Raw genomic sequence first — 20,014 nt, forward strand, 5'->3', positions numbered from 1 at the left:
GGTGAGAAAATTCCATTCTTAAATATTCTGGCAAATTGAAGATTTCCTCTAAATATGGTATTTCTTCGGTGTCCCTTGTGTGTAAGTCTATTAGTCACAGCTGTTTGAATTCCCTGGGATGCTGTAGGATTCTCCATTTGCTACACCATTAACCCTTCTGGTCATAGATATCCAGGAGCCCCGAGGGAGGTCATGATGATTAACCCAAAGTATCTACTTTTGGGGACTCTCTGGTGCTTTAGGTGTAGAAGCTTAATAATGCATATATCAACATTTTACATTTGTGTTTGAGGTAGAAGTCCTGAAATAATGAGAGAAATAAGCATTTTCTTTACATTGAGCATGTGTTCATAAGAGTCAAATAATTTAGTCCCAATTCACTTCTGAGAACTGACATGGTTATTCATGAAATTTTTCCTTCTTATTCAAATGTTTGGTTATTCCACAGCATTCATCTACTGGATAGTGGAAGAAAGTGAAAAGTAGAAATCCCAGTTGGGCACATTAAATCATTAAAAGAAAATTTGTCAGAGATAGAAGGGGTGGGTGAGGAGAAACTAATATTTTTAAGCAGCTAGTACATGCCAGTTACTTTAAATTGTCATCACTCTCAATCCTCAAAACAACACTTTGACTCAGTTGTTTCCTCATCAGTCCATTGCATGGAAGAGAGAACTTGAGGTTTTGAGAGGTTTGGTGTTTCTTGAAAGGCCCTTAGCTAAAAGTCATAAGGAGAGAAGTAAAATCAGTCTGGGGATCTCTGGGACTCATATCTCTCTTTCCACAATATATACTGCTTCCTGAAGTTTCCAGGATTAAAACACACTGGATTCTGGAAATACAGGCTATCTCTTTAAATTCATAGAGCATGAATCTTCCATAGGGTTCTGCTCAGTTGAATTCTAATCAGTCCATCTTTAAAACACATGCAGGTTGGAAATTTGAGTCTTTAGTGTCATGAGAGCATAACAACCTGGGACTTGTTGGGTTTGTTGCAAAGCTCAAGGCTAATGTGCCTCTAAATCCCTTAAAGGCACATTAGTGGGTAATTACAACAAATAAAGGCTAATGGGAGAACCACATCTGTTTTGTTGATTTGGCTTAGGGAAGAATTCTGGGTTAGGAGATTTAGTCAAATTGCTTGACCCTCTTTAGCCACCCCAACCCCAATCCAAAGCATACCTGCAAAGGGCCCATTGTCTAATGGGAAGATCTCTTGACCTCATGTGTGCACAGGAGAAGCACAAGCAGCCACATACTGATTCTCATCCTATTTCTGACACAGTGACCTGGCTGTTGACTTTAGACAGGCCATGCATTTTCCTGACCCTGGAAAGGCCTTAGAATGTGCCTAGAAGGAAGAATGTCATGATAGATTTTTATCTTTGCTGCCTCCCAAGGGAACCAAAGTGTTTTGCAAATGAACTGACAAAAATCCATTTGAGAGAGAGACTTCTCTGCTTTAATTGCTCCCAAGGTATCTGTAGTCCAGGTGCTAATGGAGTGTAACTGTCCAGGTGGTCAAGCTTTTATTTTTGAGAAGTTGGTGTAACAAAACTTTCACTTGGGACCTAGAGAACCCATTATTAATTTTTTAATGTGTGGAGTAGTTGAAAACCTTCTTGTAGGCTTTCCCTATTATAGGATGTAATTCAATCTCTCTGTGGTAAAGACAGTGCTGCATGATCACTGAATTCCATTTAATCTTTCTCTTCCTGAGTACATGGGATGACTACATTTCTTAACCTGCCTTCCAGTTAGAGTGGACCGTGTGACTGGTTCTCACCAATGGGGTATAGGCAGCAAAGTTGTAATCCATTCCCAGATCTGTCTTAGAAAACAGAAAATGTTATGTCTGAATATTCAGCCTGCTCTCCCCCTGACTCAGTAACCAGAGAAGCCATATGTTGAATTGACCTCATTAAAAGATGAAGGTGGCCTGAATCCCTGAGTTATCTGATGGAGGAGAGAGGCCCTGGAGAGTCATCTTCCCCAGTGGACTTTAAGTGAATGAGAATCAGACTTTCTCTTGTGTTAAGCCACTGAGATTGATGGATTTAGTCATGCCATGGGATAGCCCAGCCTGTAGTGAATAATGCATTCTCCTCTTCAGATGTGCCATACTTTGTGTTTCCACTAAGATCTCACAGACTCTTGGCTTTTCATCCAGAGTTAAAGGTTCTTAACCCAAACTTTCATCTGAGGCATGACCCTCATCTGCCAGACCCTAGTCAAGGGGATTTCATCTCCTCCTCTAACTGCCATTTAGAACAGCACTGACTTCTAAATATTCTTTTTACATTGAGCTAGATCAAATAGTGTCTGCTACTAGGCTTCCAACCAACATTTCCCTCACTCCCAACTAATCACATCTCAACTAGCCCACAGAAAAAAGCCACAAGCGCTAAGGGATATTATAAGCATTTGAACAGTATTCCTAAGTTAATACCACCATGTTTGGGCTTGCCCTCTTCACCAGTGCTCCAAACTTTGCAAACATTAAATGTTAATGAAATAAAATCTGTACTAACTAATTATAAAAATAAATTCTGTCCAGATTATATATAGCATCTAAATGTAACATCTAGGATAAACATCTAAATGTAAAGAAAATAGAAATATAAAAACATTAGAAGAAAATATAGGCAAGTAGGTTTGATTTTTAGAACAGGAAAGCATTCTTAAGTAAGATTCATATAACCATCAAGGAAAAGCATGAGAAATCTGTATCAAACAAAGAAAACAGTAATACTTAAAAAAATCCTCAGTGAGATAAAAGACATTATTAGCAAAGTTAAAGAGATAAGAGCACAGTCAAAAATATTTACAACATAGGCAAAAGATAAATTATTAGTTTGAAGAACTTTTATATATCAATAAGAAAAGAGCAACATGAGTGTAAAAATGAGCAAAGGAAAGAACAAAAGCATTCAAGAAAGATCTTGAAATCTGAAAGCCAGTATACAAATGAGAAGATGATTAGACTAATGGAGTACTATTTTTTCATATAATTTGGTATGTTGCAAAGTGACTCATATGCAAAACTGGAGAGGATGTGGGAGTTTTGATGAAAGTAAATTGGTACAGCCTCTTAGGAGAACAATTTGCAATGTCAGTTAAAATGTGTGTATCTAAGACCTAGCAATTTCTCTCAGTATCTGCTGTAAGAAATTCTTGCAGATTTGCTGAAGGAAACATGAATGGGGATGTTCACTGCAGCATTGTGTATATTAATAAAAAAGCAACAACAGTCAAAATGGCTATCAATTGGGAACTGTTGGGATAAACTAACATTATAAAAAAATCTCAGAGAAGGGGCACCTGGGTGGCTCAGTCAGTTAAGCATCTGCCTTCTGCTCAGGTAGTGATCCTGGTGCCCTGGTGTGGAGCCCTGCATGAGGCTCCCTGCTCAGCAGGGAGTCTGATTCTCTCTCTCCCTCCGCCCCTTCCCAAAATTCACACACTCTCTCTCTCAAATAAATAAATAAAATCTTTAAAAAAAATCTTTGAAAAAAAAAATAAGATCCCCAAGATATGTCAAGGAGTATAAAATATAAGCTGAAGAACAATAAGTAATAAGAAACTATTTATGTGCTCTGTACCCTGTACCCTGAGTTCAAAGTTGTGCTGCTATGACTTGCCATCTCTGGGGCAACATTACTGCTGCTCCACACCCCATTGCTTGGGTTCCAATTCATGGCTTTGACCCACCATGTTCAGACTGAGCTGCTGCTGCTCTGTGCTCTACCCCCTAGGTCCTGACGTCTGGCTTTAATGGGCTATCACCAGGGCTCGTGTTCAGCAGCTGTGCTCTGGGTTCTGAGTCAGGGCTTTGACCCATTGTCAGAGAGGCTGAGCTGCTACAACTGCCGCTTTGTACTCTACCACCTGGGTCTTAACTTCTACATATGATTCCATCATGGAGAGCTGTTGCTGCTCTCCATCCTGCCCTCTGGGGCCAGAGCTGGGACTCTGACTCACCTGTGCTGCACCATAGGCCCAGGTGAGTGGTGCACCCTACCTTCCCTGGGCCTACACCACTGATGTGTTCCCCCCATATGCCGACCTTCCCTCATGCGCCTGAGTCACTGTGATGATTGCACCTCAGACACTGGTGCCACCTCTGCAGCAAATTCACCCATCCTGCAGGACCAAAGCACCACTCTATCAGCATGCTGGACCTGGTGCCATGAGGAATAGCATGGGCTAGAGCTTCCCCAGTGAACAGAAAAGGAGAACAGAAGGACCTTAGCAGTCTTTGTCACTGAGGATCCCAAGAGCCCTAGCCATCGATGCCACCCATAGACCTCTGCACTCTTGGTCACTGAAGACCCCTTGAGTATTCACCAACACTGACCTCAGCTGACAGACAGAGAGCTTTACAGAAGCGGGAGTCCATGTCACTGTGCTGTCTCTGGCACCAGAGATCTGTATCTCACCCATCCGGAACCCTTGCAACCACTTTTAGGTGAAGGTTTTTCCTCACTGATGCCAGTTCCAGAAGGCTGGAAGAGATGACTGGTCCCCCAAATGTGCAAGCATTGATGCAGAGTCACAAGAAACACAAGAAAGCAAGGAAACTTGACACCAAAGGAATACAATAATTTCTCAGTAACTGACCCCAAAGAAATGGAAATCCATGAGTTATCTGAAAAAGAATTTGAAATAATCATTTTAAGAAAGCTCAGCAAAATTCAAGAAAACAAAGATGGACAACTCAGGAAGACAATCTATGACCTAATGAGAAATTCAACAAAGAGACTGGAATTATAAAAAAAAGAATCAAAGGAATCCAAGGCTGAAGAACACAATCAATGAAATGAAGAATGCAATAGAGTGCTTCAACATCAGCTCAGTCAAGCAGAAGAATCTGTAAACTTTAAGTCAGAGCTCTTGTATTATCCAGCTAGAGAAGAAAGAAAGAAAGAAAGAAAGAAAGAAAGAAAGAAAGAAAGAAGGAAAGATGAAAAAGAGTGAAGAAAGTCTATGTGAACTATGGGATACCATCCACAGAAATGATACTTGCATTATGGGAAGAGAAAAGAGGAAAGTTCAGAAGTCTCATTTAGAGAAACCATGGCTGAAAACTTCTCAAATGTAGGGAGAGATATGGCCATTTCAGCACATGAAGCTCAAAGATCCCGAAACAGCTTCAATCCAAAAAAGATCTTCACTGAACCACATTATAATGAAACTCTCCAAAATCAAAGAGAACATTTTGAAAGCAACAAGAGAAAAAAAAAGGCTAGTCACATTTAAGGTATGAAACCTGATAATGTGATCAGCAGGTTTCTTATCAGAGATCTTGTTGTCTATGAGGGAGTAGATGATTTAGTCAAAATGTTAAAAGAGAAAAGAGGGGTGCCTGGATATCTCAGTCAGTTAAGAGTCCAACTCTTGATTTGGGCTCAGGTCATGATCTCAGGGTTGTGGGATCAAGCCTTGCATCATGCTCCATACTCGGTGCACAATCTGGTTGAGATTCCCTCTTTCCCTCTCCCTTATGCTTGCACTTTCTCTCTCTCTAAAATTATAAATAAATAAGTCTTTAAAAGAAAAAAAAAAAGAATGCCAAGCAGAATACTTTCTCTGGCAAAGTTGTTCTTCAGAAATGGAGGAATGAAGACTTTCTCAGGCAAACACAGGCTGAGAGTAGTTATCACCATTGGGCTTGCCTTACAAGAAACAGTAAACGGGGTTCTTCAAGCTTACATGAAAGGACACTCGTTTGTTCCATGAAAACATATTAAAATAAAAAATTTGTTGGTAAATGTAAATATGTAGTAAAATTCAAAATACTCCAATATGCAATGGTGGTGTGTAAAGCACTTTGCGTCTAGCATGTATGTTAAAAGACAAAAGTGTTAAAACAAACAATAGTTACAGTGTTTGGTTTATGGATACACAATGTAAAAACATATAAATTGTGATGAAAACAACATAAAATGTGAGATAGACAGTAAATGTGCAGAACTTACCTATGAAATTGAAGTTAAGTTGTTATCAGATTAAAATAGACTGTTATAAGACGTATTACAAAAACCTCATGGTAGTCACAAAGCAAAAACCTAAAACAGATACACAAGTAATACAGCAAAAAGAATCAAAGAATACCACTACAGAAAGATCATCAGCTCACAAAGAAAAAGAGGAAGAAGGTAATAAAGGAACTACAAAACAATCAAAAAAACAATGAATAAAATGGTGTTATTGAGTTCTTACCTATCAATAATTACTCTAAGTGTGAATGATTTACATTCTCCAGTTAAAGGTATAGAGTGGATGAATGGAAAAAAAGAAAAGAAGACGTAATTAATAAGATGCTAACAAGACACTCACTTAAGATTTTTTGGATTTTATTTATTTATTTGAGAGAGAGAAAGCAAGCAGGGGAGGAGCGGGGTGGGGTGGGTTGGGTAGAGGAAGAGGGAGAGGGGAAAGAATCTTCAGGAGACTCTACACTGAGCACAGAGCATGATGCAGGGCCTGATATCACAACCCAGAGATCATGAGCTGAGCCCAAACCAAAAGTCAGAGCTTAACCAACTGAGCCACCCAGATGCCCCAGATACTCACTTAAGCTTTAAGGCACTCTTAGGTTGAAAGTGAAGGGATGGAGAGAAGTATTCCTTGCAAACAGAAATGAGAAGAGACCAGCGATAGCTGAACTTAAATCAAACAAAAGAGCCTTTAAGTCAAAAACTGTAATAAGAGACAAAGAAGGTCATTATATAATAATAAAGGGGTCAATTCATCAAGAGGATATAACAATTATAAAATACATTTAATCCAATGTTGAAGCTCCTAAATGGATTAAACAATTATTAATATATCTGAGAACAGAAATAGACAGCTATGTCCTAATAGTAGGGAACTTCAATATCCCACTTTCAACAATGGATAGATCATACAGACAGAAAGCCAATAAGGAAATAATGGACTCGAACTACACTTTGAGGCCAAGTGAGCCTAACAGACATATACAGAACATTCCAACAGCAGCAGATACGCATTCTTCTCCAGTAGTTACAGAACATTCTCCAGCACACATCATATGCTGGCCACAAAACAAATCTGAAAAATTTAAGAGGACTGAAGCCATATCAAATATATTTTATGATCAGAAGAGTATGAAAGTAGAAATAAATAACAGGAGGAGAGCTGGAAAATTCAAAGTATATGGAAATTAACACACTCTTGAACAACCAATAAATCAAAGAAGAAATAAAAAAAGAAATAAAAAAATCTTGAGGAAAATCAAATGTAAACACAACATACTAAAACTTACGGGATGTGCAAAATAATTGTAAGAGGGAAATTTATAGTGAAAAATGTCTATATTAAGAAAAAAAAAACTCAAGTAAACAACCTAGCCTTACATCCCAAGGAATAGAAAAAGAACACCCTAAACCCAAAGTTAGCAGAGAGAAGAGGATAATAGAGATATGAGTAGGAAGAAATGAAATAGAGACTAAAAAAATCAATAGAAAAGATCAATGAAACTGAGATCTGGTTCTTTGAAAAGATAAGCAAAATTGACAAACATTTAGCTGGACTAAAAATAGAGAGAGGATTCCAATAAATAAAATTATAAACAAAGGGGAGACATCACAGCTTATATCACAGATATACAAAAAATCATGAGACTACTGTGAAAATTGTAAGCCAGCATTAGATAACTCAGAATAAAGGGGTTCCTTCTTAGAAGCATACAACTTACCAAGACTGAATCATGAAGGCCAAGTCCAGATGGCTTCACTGGTGAGTTGTTCCAAACATTTAAAGATTTAATACCACTCCTTTCAAATTCTTCTGAAAACCTGAAGAGGACAGAACACTTTTAGATTCATTTTATGGGCCAATTTTACCCTGATACTGAAGCTAAACTAAGACATTAATAAGAAAGGGAAACTACAGGCTGGCACCCCTCATGAAGATAGATGTACAAATCCTTAACGAAATACTAGCAAAATGGAATTCAAGAGTACATTAAAGGGGTCACATACCATGATCAAGTGAGATTCACCCCTGAGTTGCAAGGATAGCTCTGCACATGCAGATGAATAAACATGGGGCACCCCATGGACAGAATGAAAAGTGAAAATCGTATGATCATCTCAACAGATGCAGCAAAAGCGTTTGACAAAATTCAATATCCTTTCATGTAAAAACTGTTCACAAATTAGTTATAAAAGAAATGTACCTCGACATAATAAAGGCCATAGATTACAAATATTATTAAGCTTACAGTAACATTGTACTGAATGTGAAAAGTTGAAAGCCTTTCCTCTGAGATCAAGGGCAAGACAAGGAGGTCCATTCTCAACACTTATATTCAGTAAAGTACTGGGAGTTCTAGCCAGAGCAATAACACACACACACACACACACACACACACACACACACACCCCATCCAAATCAGAAAGGAAGAAGTAAAAAGGGTTACATTTGCAGATGACATTATCTTACATATAGAAAACTTCTGCTTTCTTAAAACCTGACCAAAAATGGAAAACGCTTGCCAGAGTGCAGACTCTTTGTGGATTTTCCACAATTTTCTACCTGATCATTTTTAGTTATTTACTTCTCACGTGATCTGATGACAAATGCCGGTTTTAGCAACTCACTTTAATGGAGCTTTCTAAAATACTCCACTTAGGTTTAGGGACACCTGGGTGGCTCAGTCGGTTAAGTTGTCTGACTTCAGTTCAGGTCATGATCCTAGGGGCCTGAGATCAAGTCCACCATCCAGCTCCCTGCGCAGCGGGGAGTCTACTTCTCCCTCTGCCCCTCCCCACTTCTTGCGCACACGCGCGCGCACACACACTCTCTCTACCAAATCAATCTTTAAAAACAAACACCCCATTCAGTTTTATAGAAAAAAAATCCTCTTTATCAGTTTACTGAATACTAAACTAAATCACGCAATTATACTAATGCAGGTGTTATAAAAGGTATTAACTAACAGAATAAACCAACGACTCAACATCTGGAAGGGAAGAGGCTAGGCATCACCTCCAGCTCTTGGAGCTGAGGCACGGTCCTGTTTGTCTTACGGAGGACATGGGGAACACCAGGTTTGTCCATGGAGTTGATCAAACAAGTTGGTTGGCGAAGCTTCTAATGTTTGCTGATATTACAACGCTAGGAATGCTTGACTCCACCTGTTGAAGTGTTTCTCAGGGAGATCTACATCAGAGAGAGGGACACCACTTCTTACTGGCAGCATGACGCGCTGGCAAAGAGGACTTGGTGTAAGAGCCATATTTCAGGTTCTCTCCACTGTCTGGCCAACCTCCATAGCACAGGAGCCCAGCCCAGGAACCAGCACACACGCAGGCCTGGATAGGAAGGGAGGGCTGCGGGGCTTGCAGCTGGGCCTGGCGTCTACTTGTTAACCCAGACTCGGAGAGGAGGACGGACAGGGAGGTAGGCAACCAAACAGCTTACAGAATGGATTTACCACCCCAACTGCAGGCAAAGCAGAAGTGAAACAGGAGAAAATGTGGTTTGGGTTATTGCCTGTGTTTGTCATTATTTTTAGCAACATGGCAGACAGCTGTGAAGCCACTGCCCATGTTCAAAGCCTGAGAAGTTCCTGTGACTTACCTCTCCCCCCCCAGCATCTTCCACCAAGAGGAGACAGCATTCTGGACCTCGGGCTTATCATTCTCTTAATGAATTTTTCTTTGTGTTAAATATAGGCAGGCTTACGTCTTTTCTTAATCAGAGCTGAAAAGCAAACCGTTTTCTTTACTGCTTGCCCTGTTGTGCCTGTCCTGAAAGTCTGAGAAAAAGGTATTATACGAAACTGTACCAACACAAAAACAGAACAAAAAACTCTAATCTGCACATGAATCGCCTCCATATTGTCAAAATGCAGTTTCTGATTCAGCCTTGGGGGGGGGGGGCGGGAGGAGGCCTGGGATTCTGCATTTCTATCAAACTTGAAGGGGGAAAGTGCCAAGAGATTTCTTTTTTTTTTTTTTTTAAGATTTTATTTATTTATTTGACATACAGAGATCACAAGTAGGCAGAGAGGAAGGCAGAGAGAGGAGGAAGCAGGCTCTCCCCACTGAGCAGAGAGCCCGATGCGGGGCTCGATCCCAGGACGCTGGGATCATGACCTGAGCCGAAGGCAGAGGCTTTACCCCACTGAGCCACCCAGGCGCCCCACACCAAGAGATTTCTAACACCATCGTAGCGCGGCTGGTTCGCGGACCATACTTCGAGCAGCCAGGGTACAGGGGAAGTGTCTCTCAGGATGAGAGCAGACCCCGAGTCAGAGTCAGTGGGGATGGAGATGCTCGCTAAAAAGCAGATTCCTGGGGCCCCCCCACAGACCTCCTCAATTAGGCTAAGACTAACCTACTGGGGATTGATTGACTGACGTTAACTCTCCTGCTCATGTCCAATTGTCCCATCTTGCCCCTTTCCAGAATGTAACTTCATTGGTTTAGGTGGGACCTAGGCTCTTTTTAAGTTCATTGAGACATCCAGGTGATTCTAGTGTGCCATCAGAGCCGAGAACCCCGGGGTTAGAGCAGTGGCCTCCCTCCCCCCAAAAGACTCTGAACATTAGAAACACCCAGAAAAACTTTAAAGACTCCTGGTGTCCGTGGGCCACCCTCAGAGAGTGTGTGTTCACGGGGCATGGGTGTGGCCTGGGGGCTTGAAAAGTTTCCTACGTGATTCCAAGGTGCAGACAAGCTCGGAACCAGGGGGTTGGTGTGTCCATAGTTGAAAACCTCGTCCCAGCAGTTCGTATGCATGTTAAAGCTTGAGAGCCTCGGCTCTGGGAGGAAAGTCAAAAACAACTCTTTTGTTAGCATCAGGGGCAACTGCCTGCAGGGAATCCAGTTATAATTCTATGAGCCATCTTAGAACGACGACTAAAACTTCAAACATGTGTTTGATTCACGGGGTGTAGGAGGATGCCGGTAAGCAACCGAAAGGTTGAGAAAGGCAAGGTAGAGAAATAAGACACCTGCTCTAACTCTTCCAAAGGGACTTAACTCCAATAGGCTTGCATGGGGTAGCTGTTGGGTTGCTAGGAATTATTGATATGGTAGAAGATTAATACAGGAGGTATCTGGTTGTAAGTAGGTGCTGTCCCTCCTTTGTGAATTACCTTTTCCATCGCCAGACTGGAAAGTAATAATGTTCCCTGGTGACATGAATTTGTTTTAGTGAAGTGTTCTGTGCTCAGAGGAGAAAAACAAGCCCATAAAAACGGGTATATAGCTATTGTTTCTGACTGCCCAGCAGACTGTGTACTTCGAGAAAAGCATTCCCTTTTTTGAGCCAATTATTTGCTTGGGGGCTAAAATGTTACACTTGAGTCGTATGTCCAACCTTGTGTCATAGAACCTGAACTCATTCCTCAATATCAGACCTCAGCCAAGACACCGAGGGTCCTTTTACAGGATTTCTCAAACCAGAGGTGGTTTCTCTCTGATTGTAAAGTGACATGCTGTGGGCATCTCCTAGGGTGTGGAGGGAACCTGCCTGCCGTGGGAGAGAATTAGGCCAACCCAATGAGAGAAGCCAGATGAGCCTGGGAAGGGAGACCCCATAGCTCCCAGTCCAGAGGTCCCTGCACACACCTGCTTCTATTCTGTCTTATCTCCAGTTCTGTGAGCCATCCTACTATCATTTCAATGGTAGGGTTTTTTGTTTTTGTTTTTGTTTTTTTTTCTTAAGAGGGTTTGAGTAAGGCGTCTGTCACTTCCAAGCCAAAGGGTAATGTGTAGTTCAATATGGTGCCGTTCCCTTAGTATCTTGGTTTACACGTGCAGGAGGAGGCATCAACCTCCTAAAGCTAGCCTTTAACAAAGGATAAGTCTTGATTACTGAAAATACGGAGGCACAGAATTGTTTCTTTTTCTTTCCATCTGAGATGGAAATGGAGCAAATGGCTAGAAGTAAGAGACCCTCGAATGTGAGAAAGGAGGAAAAAAACGTTTCTGTGGATACCAAGGGGGATTAGTAAGTCTGTGGGTTTTCCATGATGCCTCCCATCAGGTTGCACAACACGAGATCAGAATTATTAGACGAATGTCACTGGTTCATCTTGCCACGTGCTGGGTTTTGGTGGGCTTTCAAGGCCATAAGCACCAATATATTTTTCTTTCTTTTTCAAAGATTTTATGTATTTATTTGACAGAGAGAGATCACAAGTAGGCAGAGAGGCAGGCAGAGAGAGAGGAGGAAGCAGGCTCCCCGCTGAGCAGAGAGTCTGATGTGGGGCTCGATCCCAGGACCCTGAGATGGTGACCTGAGCTGAAGGCAGAGGCTTAACCCACTGAGCCACCCAGGCACCCATAAGCACCAATATTTCTAACACACTTTAAAATTCACAGTGTTTTCAGAAATATTAGGTCATTGTCCAGAGGAGGAAAATTCCTTGGAGAGAGATTAAGTCTCCTCCAAGAACCCAGCCCCAGAGAAATGGAAGTAAGACTCATATCCCAGAGTTTCTAAGTCCTGCCCTGTGGTCTTTATCAACGCACCATCTATCTGCCTCTAAGGAACAGATCTTATCACTGGGGAGACATCAGCAGTTCAATCTACTAGGGAGACATTTCCAGGAAAAGATTTCCCCAATGTTGTAATGAAAGCCAACAAGAAAACAGGAATTCCTGTCACTATCGAGTGACAGATGTGTGTCCGATGACAGAAGTGGGCAGTGATTGCGATAGGAATCTCTGAACAACTGTTTGTCCCAACAGATAGGTCAACTGAACCAGGCAGAGGCAGCTCCACCACCAGAGAGACCACAAGACAAGGAACTCAGGCGTCAGGATCCTCACCCCGTGCCATTAGATGCTTGTAGAAACCGCAGACAAGCTTCTTAACCTTCCTGGGCCTCAGTTTCTTCATCTGTAAAATGAAAGGGTTGGACTTGATGATCTCCGAGAGCTCTTCCAGCCCTGTAATTCTATGTTATTTACTAGAATGCTCGTAGCAAATATGCTACACCGTGGTTTATGGTGCCCTGTAATTATAGGGTTCTGAGTAGGAGAGAACACGGGATCCTGAAACAGTTCAACGTCTAATTCCTGTTCAGTCACGTCAGGCCAGATTGTTTTTATATACTGAAATTTATGGTCCTGCCCCCTTTTGGAGGGGGAGGTGAGGAATCTTCAGGTAACCTGTCCAGGTGAAGAAGTACAGAAAACTGTAAATAATAATGAGAGTGAGCACCAACCAGGACACCTTCTACTTTTCAAGGCACGCTCACGGTAAATCCATAAGACACATGGGACAAGTGGTGGCTTTTTTTTTTTTTTTTTAATTACCTTTGTCAGATGGAGAAAGTGAGGCACAAGCTGGTTTATATGATTTGATCAAGGTCTGCTTATAAAAAAGCCAGGACTAAGACCCAGATTTCTGGACTCTGATTCTAGAATTCCATCCAACAGCCATGAAGAGTGTGTCTCCTTCAGGGAGTCATGGCTCATTATATTCTCATTAGCAGAAGGCTCCTTTCTGATGAGTAGGAGAAGGAGCTGGCAAGCATCACTTTTGTTGACAGGTGTTGGAGAGAGACCTATCAGGGGGGTTGCAAAGGCCACTTTTGAATGTTTTTTTTTCTCACTTCTTCAGTATTTACAGAGGCAAAGTATATATATATATATATATCTATCTAACTTGGGGTCTTTGTCCCATGAGCTGAAGTAAGAGGAGAACTTGGTTGCAATTAGATAGACCTATCATTATTTCAAATTGCATCTAGCCAAACAGAAATGGGTTTTTTAGGATGTCGTCATCTCTTCCATCCCCTCATTACAAGGCTTGGTTGGAACTCTTGCTGACTCTTTCATCTGAACCCATTGCGATTTTGCTTTACATGACTCATCTTAAACTTTATTATCACATTCATTGTAATAACGCTGGTTGACAACACTTTAAATAGTTGGCTTCCCATGATACAAGGCAATTAATTTTTATATTGCATCTTTAACACAAGTTATTGAGACAAAGTCTTTAAATATAAAACCAAAGAGGTAAGGGTTTGGGGGCTGCAGGAATTGGATCCAGACAATATCAGAAAAATTAAAATACAGAAATAATGGAAAGAGAGACAGAGGAGGATGAATGTTGATAAGCATGGGGAAGAGATAGTGACTAAGGTTGTCTTTCTTTCTTTCTTTCTTTCCTTCCTTCCTTCCTTCCTTCCTTCCTTCTTTCTTTCTTTCTTCTTTCACCTAGGCATTTCTTTCTAGAAGCTTTGAAATGTGGAATGGTCTGGTGGCTTTTATGATGACGTAGTCACTGTCTTTGAGGTTTACTTCTCCTTCTATTTTTCTGGAAAAAGGGTTTAAAAGTGACAAGACCTAGCTTACAGGGATATTAGTAAAAGGGACCACTAAAAGACAAAGAGGAGAGATTACAAATCATCCTGGGTGGAGGCAGATTAGAAAAAAGAGGTTAAATGCCTAATCCAGAGAGAACTGCGTTCTTGCTGCCTCGGGCTGTTGGTGGTGGTGGCGCAGGGCTTTACTGAGAGCCCAGGGTGGATGGCAAAGGCAGAGGTGGAGGCAGATAGAGGCATGCAGGAGGTAATTACACCAAATAGACTCAAAGGCATGTTTGCTAAACCAGAGCTTTCCAGTAAGAAAGGGAAGAAGTCTGGGAAGTTTGTAGAAGAAGGAGATTTCTCTCCAGACTCTAGGGCTCACGTTTGAAGAGATTTGTTGTCCCAGTGATGGTTGGTGGTATTGGCGGGGTTCGGGACAAAACTATGGTAGAAGCCATTTGTCTTTTCAACTGCTCTACTCTGACTTTTCAGTAACCCATACCCTTCTCCCTTCAAATGTCTGGTGCTCATGAACTCTCTCAGATCAGAGATGATCCCATCAGCTCTATGGTTTCATTACAAGATTTGATTTGAACTCTCTAGTTTTCCCATCTGCTTCCCCTCTGGTTCATTATCAGCCATTTTAATTCTCAATGTAAGAGAACGAGCTCCCTCACTCAGGGGTATTTGCACTTCGATTTCAGAGTTAGAGACAGTGGGTAAAGGCTTTGTCTCTTGGACTGTTCCAGAGTCCCTTAAATGATGCAAGCCAGATGATGACCCATTCCACCTGGAGTAAGAAGGACTCTGTTACACAGCTCAGTTGCTTAGAGGAGCTGGACCTGCCTCCTGCCTGTGACAATGTCCCCTCTCTGCCTACTTGGACTCCAGGGGCTTCTTACCACCCTGGACTCCACCCTGAGAGCAGGGCTCCAGCGGCCATCCTGATGCCAGGGGCGACATTCAGACTGTGGAGGAACAGGTATGTCCCAGCCTGCTTCACAGGAGCTATTTCATCAACCTCAATTAATTTATGGACTAGAGCAGTGGTTTTCGGAAAATTTTTTGAGTCATAGGATCTGCTCTTCAAATGAAGCGTAATGTGGAAATCTTCAGTTGTAAACCAGAAAGTGATGATTGGCCATACTTAAAATGGGAGTCTGGAGTCTCCTCTGCTTACCCCTCTCACTGTCCTCCCCTCCCCCATGGCTATGAGAAGCATGGCTTTGAAATCCTTGAACCAGAGGATCCACACCGTCCTTGCTCAATCCCACCCACACCTGTGAATCAGCTGCCTGCTCACACTGAAGTCAAAGTCACCATCTCCTAATCTTTATCCTGACTTCCCGTAATACATTTTCTCTTCCTTACTAGAATTTACCCCACGGAGGTCCATAGGTTCCCCAACGTGTCTGGAATGGCACCTAGCTATCCTCCCTGCCGACCCCTCCCCCTCCATTTACCTCTTCTATTTCTTTCTTCCTGTGTAAGTTGATGAGATTTTAAGGAAGTTCGCAATTATCCTAGAGTGCTTCTGTGATCTCAACTCCGGCATAGCTAACCCGCCACCATTTGCGATGATTCTACCTCCAAAATCTCACTTGGATTTATGACCTATTCTCTCTCCCCACTGCCACTGCCTGGGTTGGGCTTTTGTCATCTTGGGTAGGGATCATGGCATTGACGTCCTGACTTAGTGCCGTCCCTGAGCCATTCCTGACTCTGCAATAAAGAGGAAGCCTTCACAGAAGCGAGACTTGGATTTCCCACTGAAGAATGGGTAGGATATTTCTAGGTCTCCCTTTGGCCAGTAATCATGATCTTGCCATATCCTAAGAGTATGAGGCTCATTTGAGAATATTTCTCATGCCAGGGTCCACTGAGGGAAATACAAATATAGACCACTCATTGAAACGTTTTCTGAGTCTTCTCTTCTGTTAGAATGACTTTTTCCTTATGCATGGGTGTTGTGTTGTTGAACAGCTGTTCTAGTGAGCAGGGACTCCCGTGGGCAGCCTACTGCCAATGCCCGTCATTCACAGAAGACAATCTTGCTGTGTTTCTCTTTGTGCTTCATGATTAACCCGTTGCAAGAGAAAACTAACACACAGAAGTGATTGTTCTGTCTCCCGTAGGAAGGGTCCTTATTATGACAGAAAAGTTATTTTCTTTTCTGTGGTTTCTTAAGGGTTCTCTAATTGGGTAACCCCCTGCTGACCTCTGGCTATGGTAGTTTCTATGTCGACATCTTTGTTCCGCTCCTTGGGCACCGAAGCCAGAGACGAGTAATTCAAACCAATGCAGAGCATGAGATAATGGGGCTCTATAACCCACCAGTATTTAAAAGGCAATGACCCCTTAAGTTCACTGGAGTTACCTTCCATTAAGAACTTTTCTCACCTGCATATAACAGACGGGTATGTGTTACAGCTCTGTGTCTGCTCTGGGTGCGGACTGAATTAATCTGTCGGACTTTGGGGACTTGAACTGGATTGCTTTGGGATTCCTTCACACTCTACATACACTTGGAATGATAATTCAAAATAAGCACAGAAGTTTTCTTTTTTTGGGGGGGTGGCATTTAAAATATGGGAAAACATAGAAGACCATGTAATAAAAAACCCATATATCTATCATCTAGAAATATTAACTTTTCAATTTTGTCTTATTTGCTTGCAGCGGTTTTTTTTTTCCTTAAAGATTTTAATTAAGTAAGTAATTATTTGATTGAGAGAGAGAGTGTGTGTATGTGAGCAGGGGGGAGGAGCAGAGGGAGAGAGAGGATCCCAAGCAGACCCTGCACTGAGCTTGGAGCCTGTAGTGGGACTCGATCTCATGGCTCTGAGATCACGACCTGAGCCAAACTCAAGAGTTGGACATTTAACCACCTGAGCCACCCAGGTGCCCCTAGTGTTTTTGTTTTGTTTTTTTTTTTTAAAGGAAATAGGACATTAGAGATGAGATTGAAAGCCTCTTAGGCCTCCAACCCTAGCCCCCTGTGCATTCGTGGTCCCCTCCCCAGAGGTCTCCATCAACAAGAGGTGGTGGGTGTCCACACAACCCTTTCATTTATTTTATTTTCTCCTAACACTATGGAGTTTATTTATTGTATTTTTATTCTTTGAGCAGCAATATGATTTTAATCATATTAAGCAGACTTCTATTTTTCCTTCAAAGCCCAGGATCTGTCTTATCTCTATGGTCCGTAACAAGGCAGTGGGAGCAGCGGGCTCTGTGTGCGACTGTCACACGCTATCGTCTCAACATTGTATTCTCTCCCACTGCTTACCTACTTCATACTATTTTCAACACCCCAACTTTTCTTCTTTTCTTCCCTTCCTTCTTCCCTTTCTTTCTTTTTCTGTTACTCCTCTTATGTTGATTTATTGAAAGATATTTCATTAGGTGATTTCCCATGTTCTTCACATTTTGTTCTCACGATTGCGCCTCACAAGGTATTCCTTCATTTTGGGGTTCCTTTCCTTTTGCGGAGGTATGTTCTTTCGTGGTTCTTCCCGCAAATATCCAAAAACAGATTCCTATTTTCTATGTCCTGCGTCTCTGACAATGCTTTTATCTTGTCCTCATCCTTACAGGAAGATTAGTGTGGGCAGAGAATTCTAAGTTCATTGTAAGTTTGCCTCGGTCCTTTTAAGATAGGACTCCGTTTTCTTCTGGATTTTTTTTTTTTTAATTGTTCATGAGAAGTCTGTTATTGATAGTTCTAATTTTTTCTCTCATAGCTTCTATTGCTTTTTCTTTCTCCTTAAACTCTCTGCAGTCTTAATGGGACATATACACATAATTAAAGTTTATTCATTCCTACTGGGTATTTTTATTTAGACTCATATCTTTCTCTTTTTTTTCTGGAAATCTCCCCAGTTTTAACATTTTCCATATTTTCTCTTCCTTATTCTTTCTGTATTCTTCTTTCTTTTTGGAAATCTGTTAATCACATTCTCATTCTGTATTTTAAATGATTCGTTTATTATTCCCAAGTCTTTACCTCTCTGTGCTGTGATCTGGGACTTTTTTTTTTTTTTTTTCAGTTCTGAGTTTGAATTCACTAATTTTTACTTTAGCTGTGTTTAGTTCATCATTTAACATGCCTGTATTTTTCTTATGAAACAATGATTATTTCTTGCTTTTGAGTACAGCTTTTTCTTTTCCTTTGGAATAATTTAGTATTTTTCTAAAATGGATATACATTTGGCACAAGAGGCATTCCTGCACATTGGGAACAGAAAAACAGGGGATTTCGTGTATACTCAACTATAATCTTGATTAGTTTTTTGGATTATAGTAAATTTTGTCCTTTCCTGAATGATTGTGTCTAATATTGTTGCAATGACTGTATTTTCCAAACTAAATACCAAGTTTCATGGTCTGACAAAAAGATTGTTTTATAAGTTGTCAATTTATTTAAATGAAAAGTCTTACAGAAGTATACAAACAGACCGCATTTAACAATTTGTTGAAAATAATAAAATTACACGAACCATAATAATCCCACCAAAATCCTGACTGGAAAAGTCACTACGAGTAGAGTAAACATATCTGAATTTGCTTTTATGACTCAAGCCCCTAACAAGGCCTAGAAGATTCTTTCTTGTTCTGTTAAGTTTCTAGATGTAGGAAGTCGAGATGAAATGAATAGGCACGAAGTTGGCATATTTTATAGGGTTTCCTTAAAAATGTCAAAGTAAACTGTTTGCTTATGATTTACTTCTTTCTGATCAAAGTAAGGCCTAGCCAGACATTCCAGTTACTTGAAATTCCTCTGTGGGCTGATGGCAATTATAATGGTGGATTTTGTTTGTATTCGAAAACCGGTCACATTTATAAACATACAAACTGCATCCATTGTGAAATTCATGTCCCTTCATTAAGAGAAACTTTTTACAAAACATTTCTTCACATTGCCTCAAAATCATTACATTGTTGCCAAGGCCAGAAGTCAGTAGCCTAAAGAGTTACACAAGGGAAAGGTAAGTTCCTTCTCTCTTTCTTTGTTTCTTTCTTTCTGTAAATGGGGAAAGGGATTGGATTTTCTTTGTTACTTTCAATACTCACGTTTGAAAAGTTTTGGTTATGAAGTCAGGGAATTGTGTTACACTTAAGAGCAAATATCGTATATAAATCTTCCTACGTCTTCTTGGTTATTAATTAATGTGCTAATGATGCCAAGAAGTTTCTTAGCTGGAACTTGTGGTTTAAAGTAGCTGTTCTTGAAAAAAAAAAAAAAAAAAGAACCTTGGCCAGATTCCCTTTATAGACCGAAAGACTTTAGTACTTACCATACAATGGATGACTTGTCCCATTTTTGGAAAACTAATGAAATTAGCAACTTGTGATCATGTCTGTTACACTGAAAGACATCACCATAAGGCCCATGTGCACTTTTGCAAAAGACAAATTGTGAAACTTGCAAGCAAACAGACCAGCACATTTCTTTCAAGACACCGCTAACCACATGTGTTCTGGGAGAGATCAGGGGAGGGCTCATAACACCCCTGACCCGCTGAGGTAATGATCTGGTTTCAGGTACAGAGCTCTGTAGATCTGTTTGAAAAAAGATGTATGTGGCAGAGATCTGCTTAGACATTTGAGATAAGAAGGAAACCCGCAAGCAGAGGGGTAATGTCAACATAAGTAATATCTAAATCTTTATTCTTCCTATTCCTCGAGGTAGAGAATAAGTGGGCAATAGTC

General features: G+C 41.0%; 1 protein-coding gene across 1 annotated transcript in view; it reads left to right on the forward strand.

Annotated features, from left to right (window-relative positions):
• LOC308347975 (uncharacterized protein) overlaps nt 1–20,014 on the forward strand; it is a 47,347-nt gene that overhangs the window by 10,927 nt on the left and 16,406 nt on the right. Inside the window, exon 2 of the mRNA XM_080811820.1 lies at nt 15,052–15,284. Coding sequence (XP_080667946.1) covers nt 15,076–15,284 — 209 coding nt within the window. The 5' untranslated portion in view covers nt 15,052–15,075. The remainder of the gene's footprint in view (nt 1–15,051; nt 15,285–20,014) is intronic.

The sequence above is a fragment of the Martes martes genome (genome assembly GCF_963455335.1).
Source record: "Martes martes genome assembly, chromosome: 8".
Classification (NCBI taxonomy): domain Eukaryota; kingdom Metazoa; phylum Chordata; class Mammalia; order Carnivora; family Mustelidae; genus Martes; species Martes martes.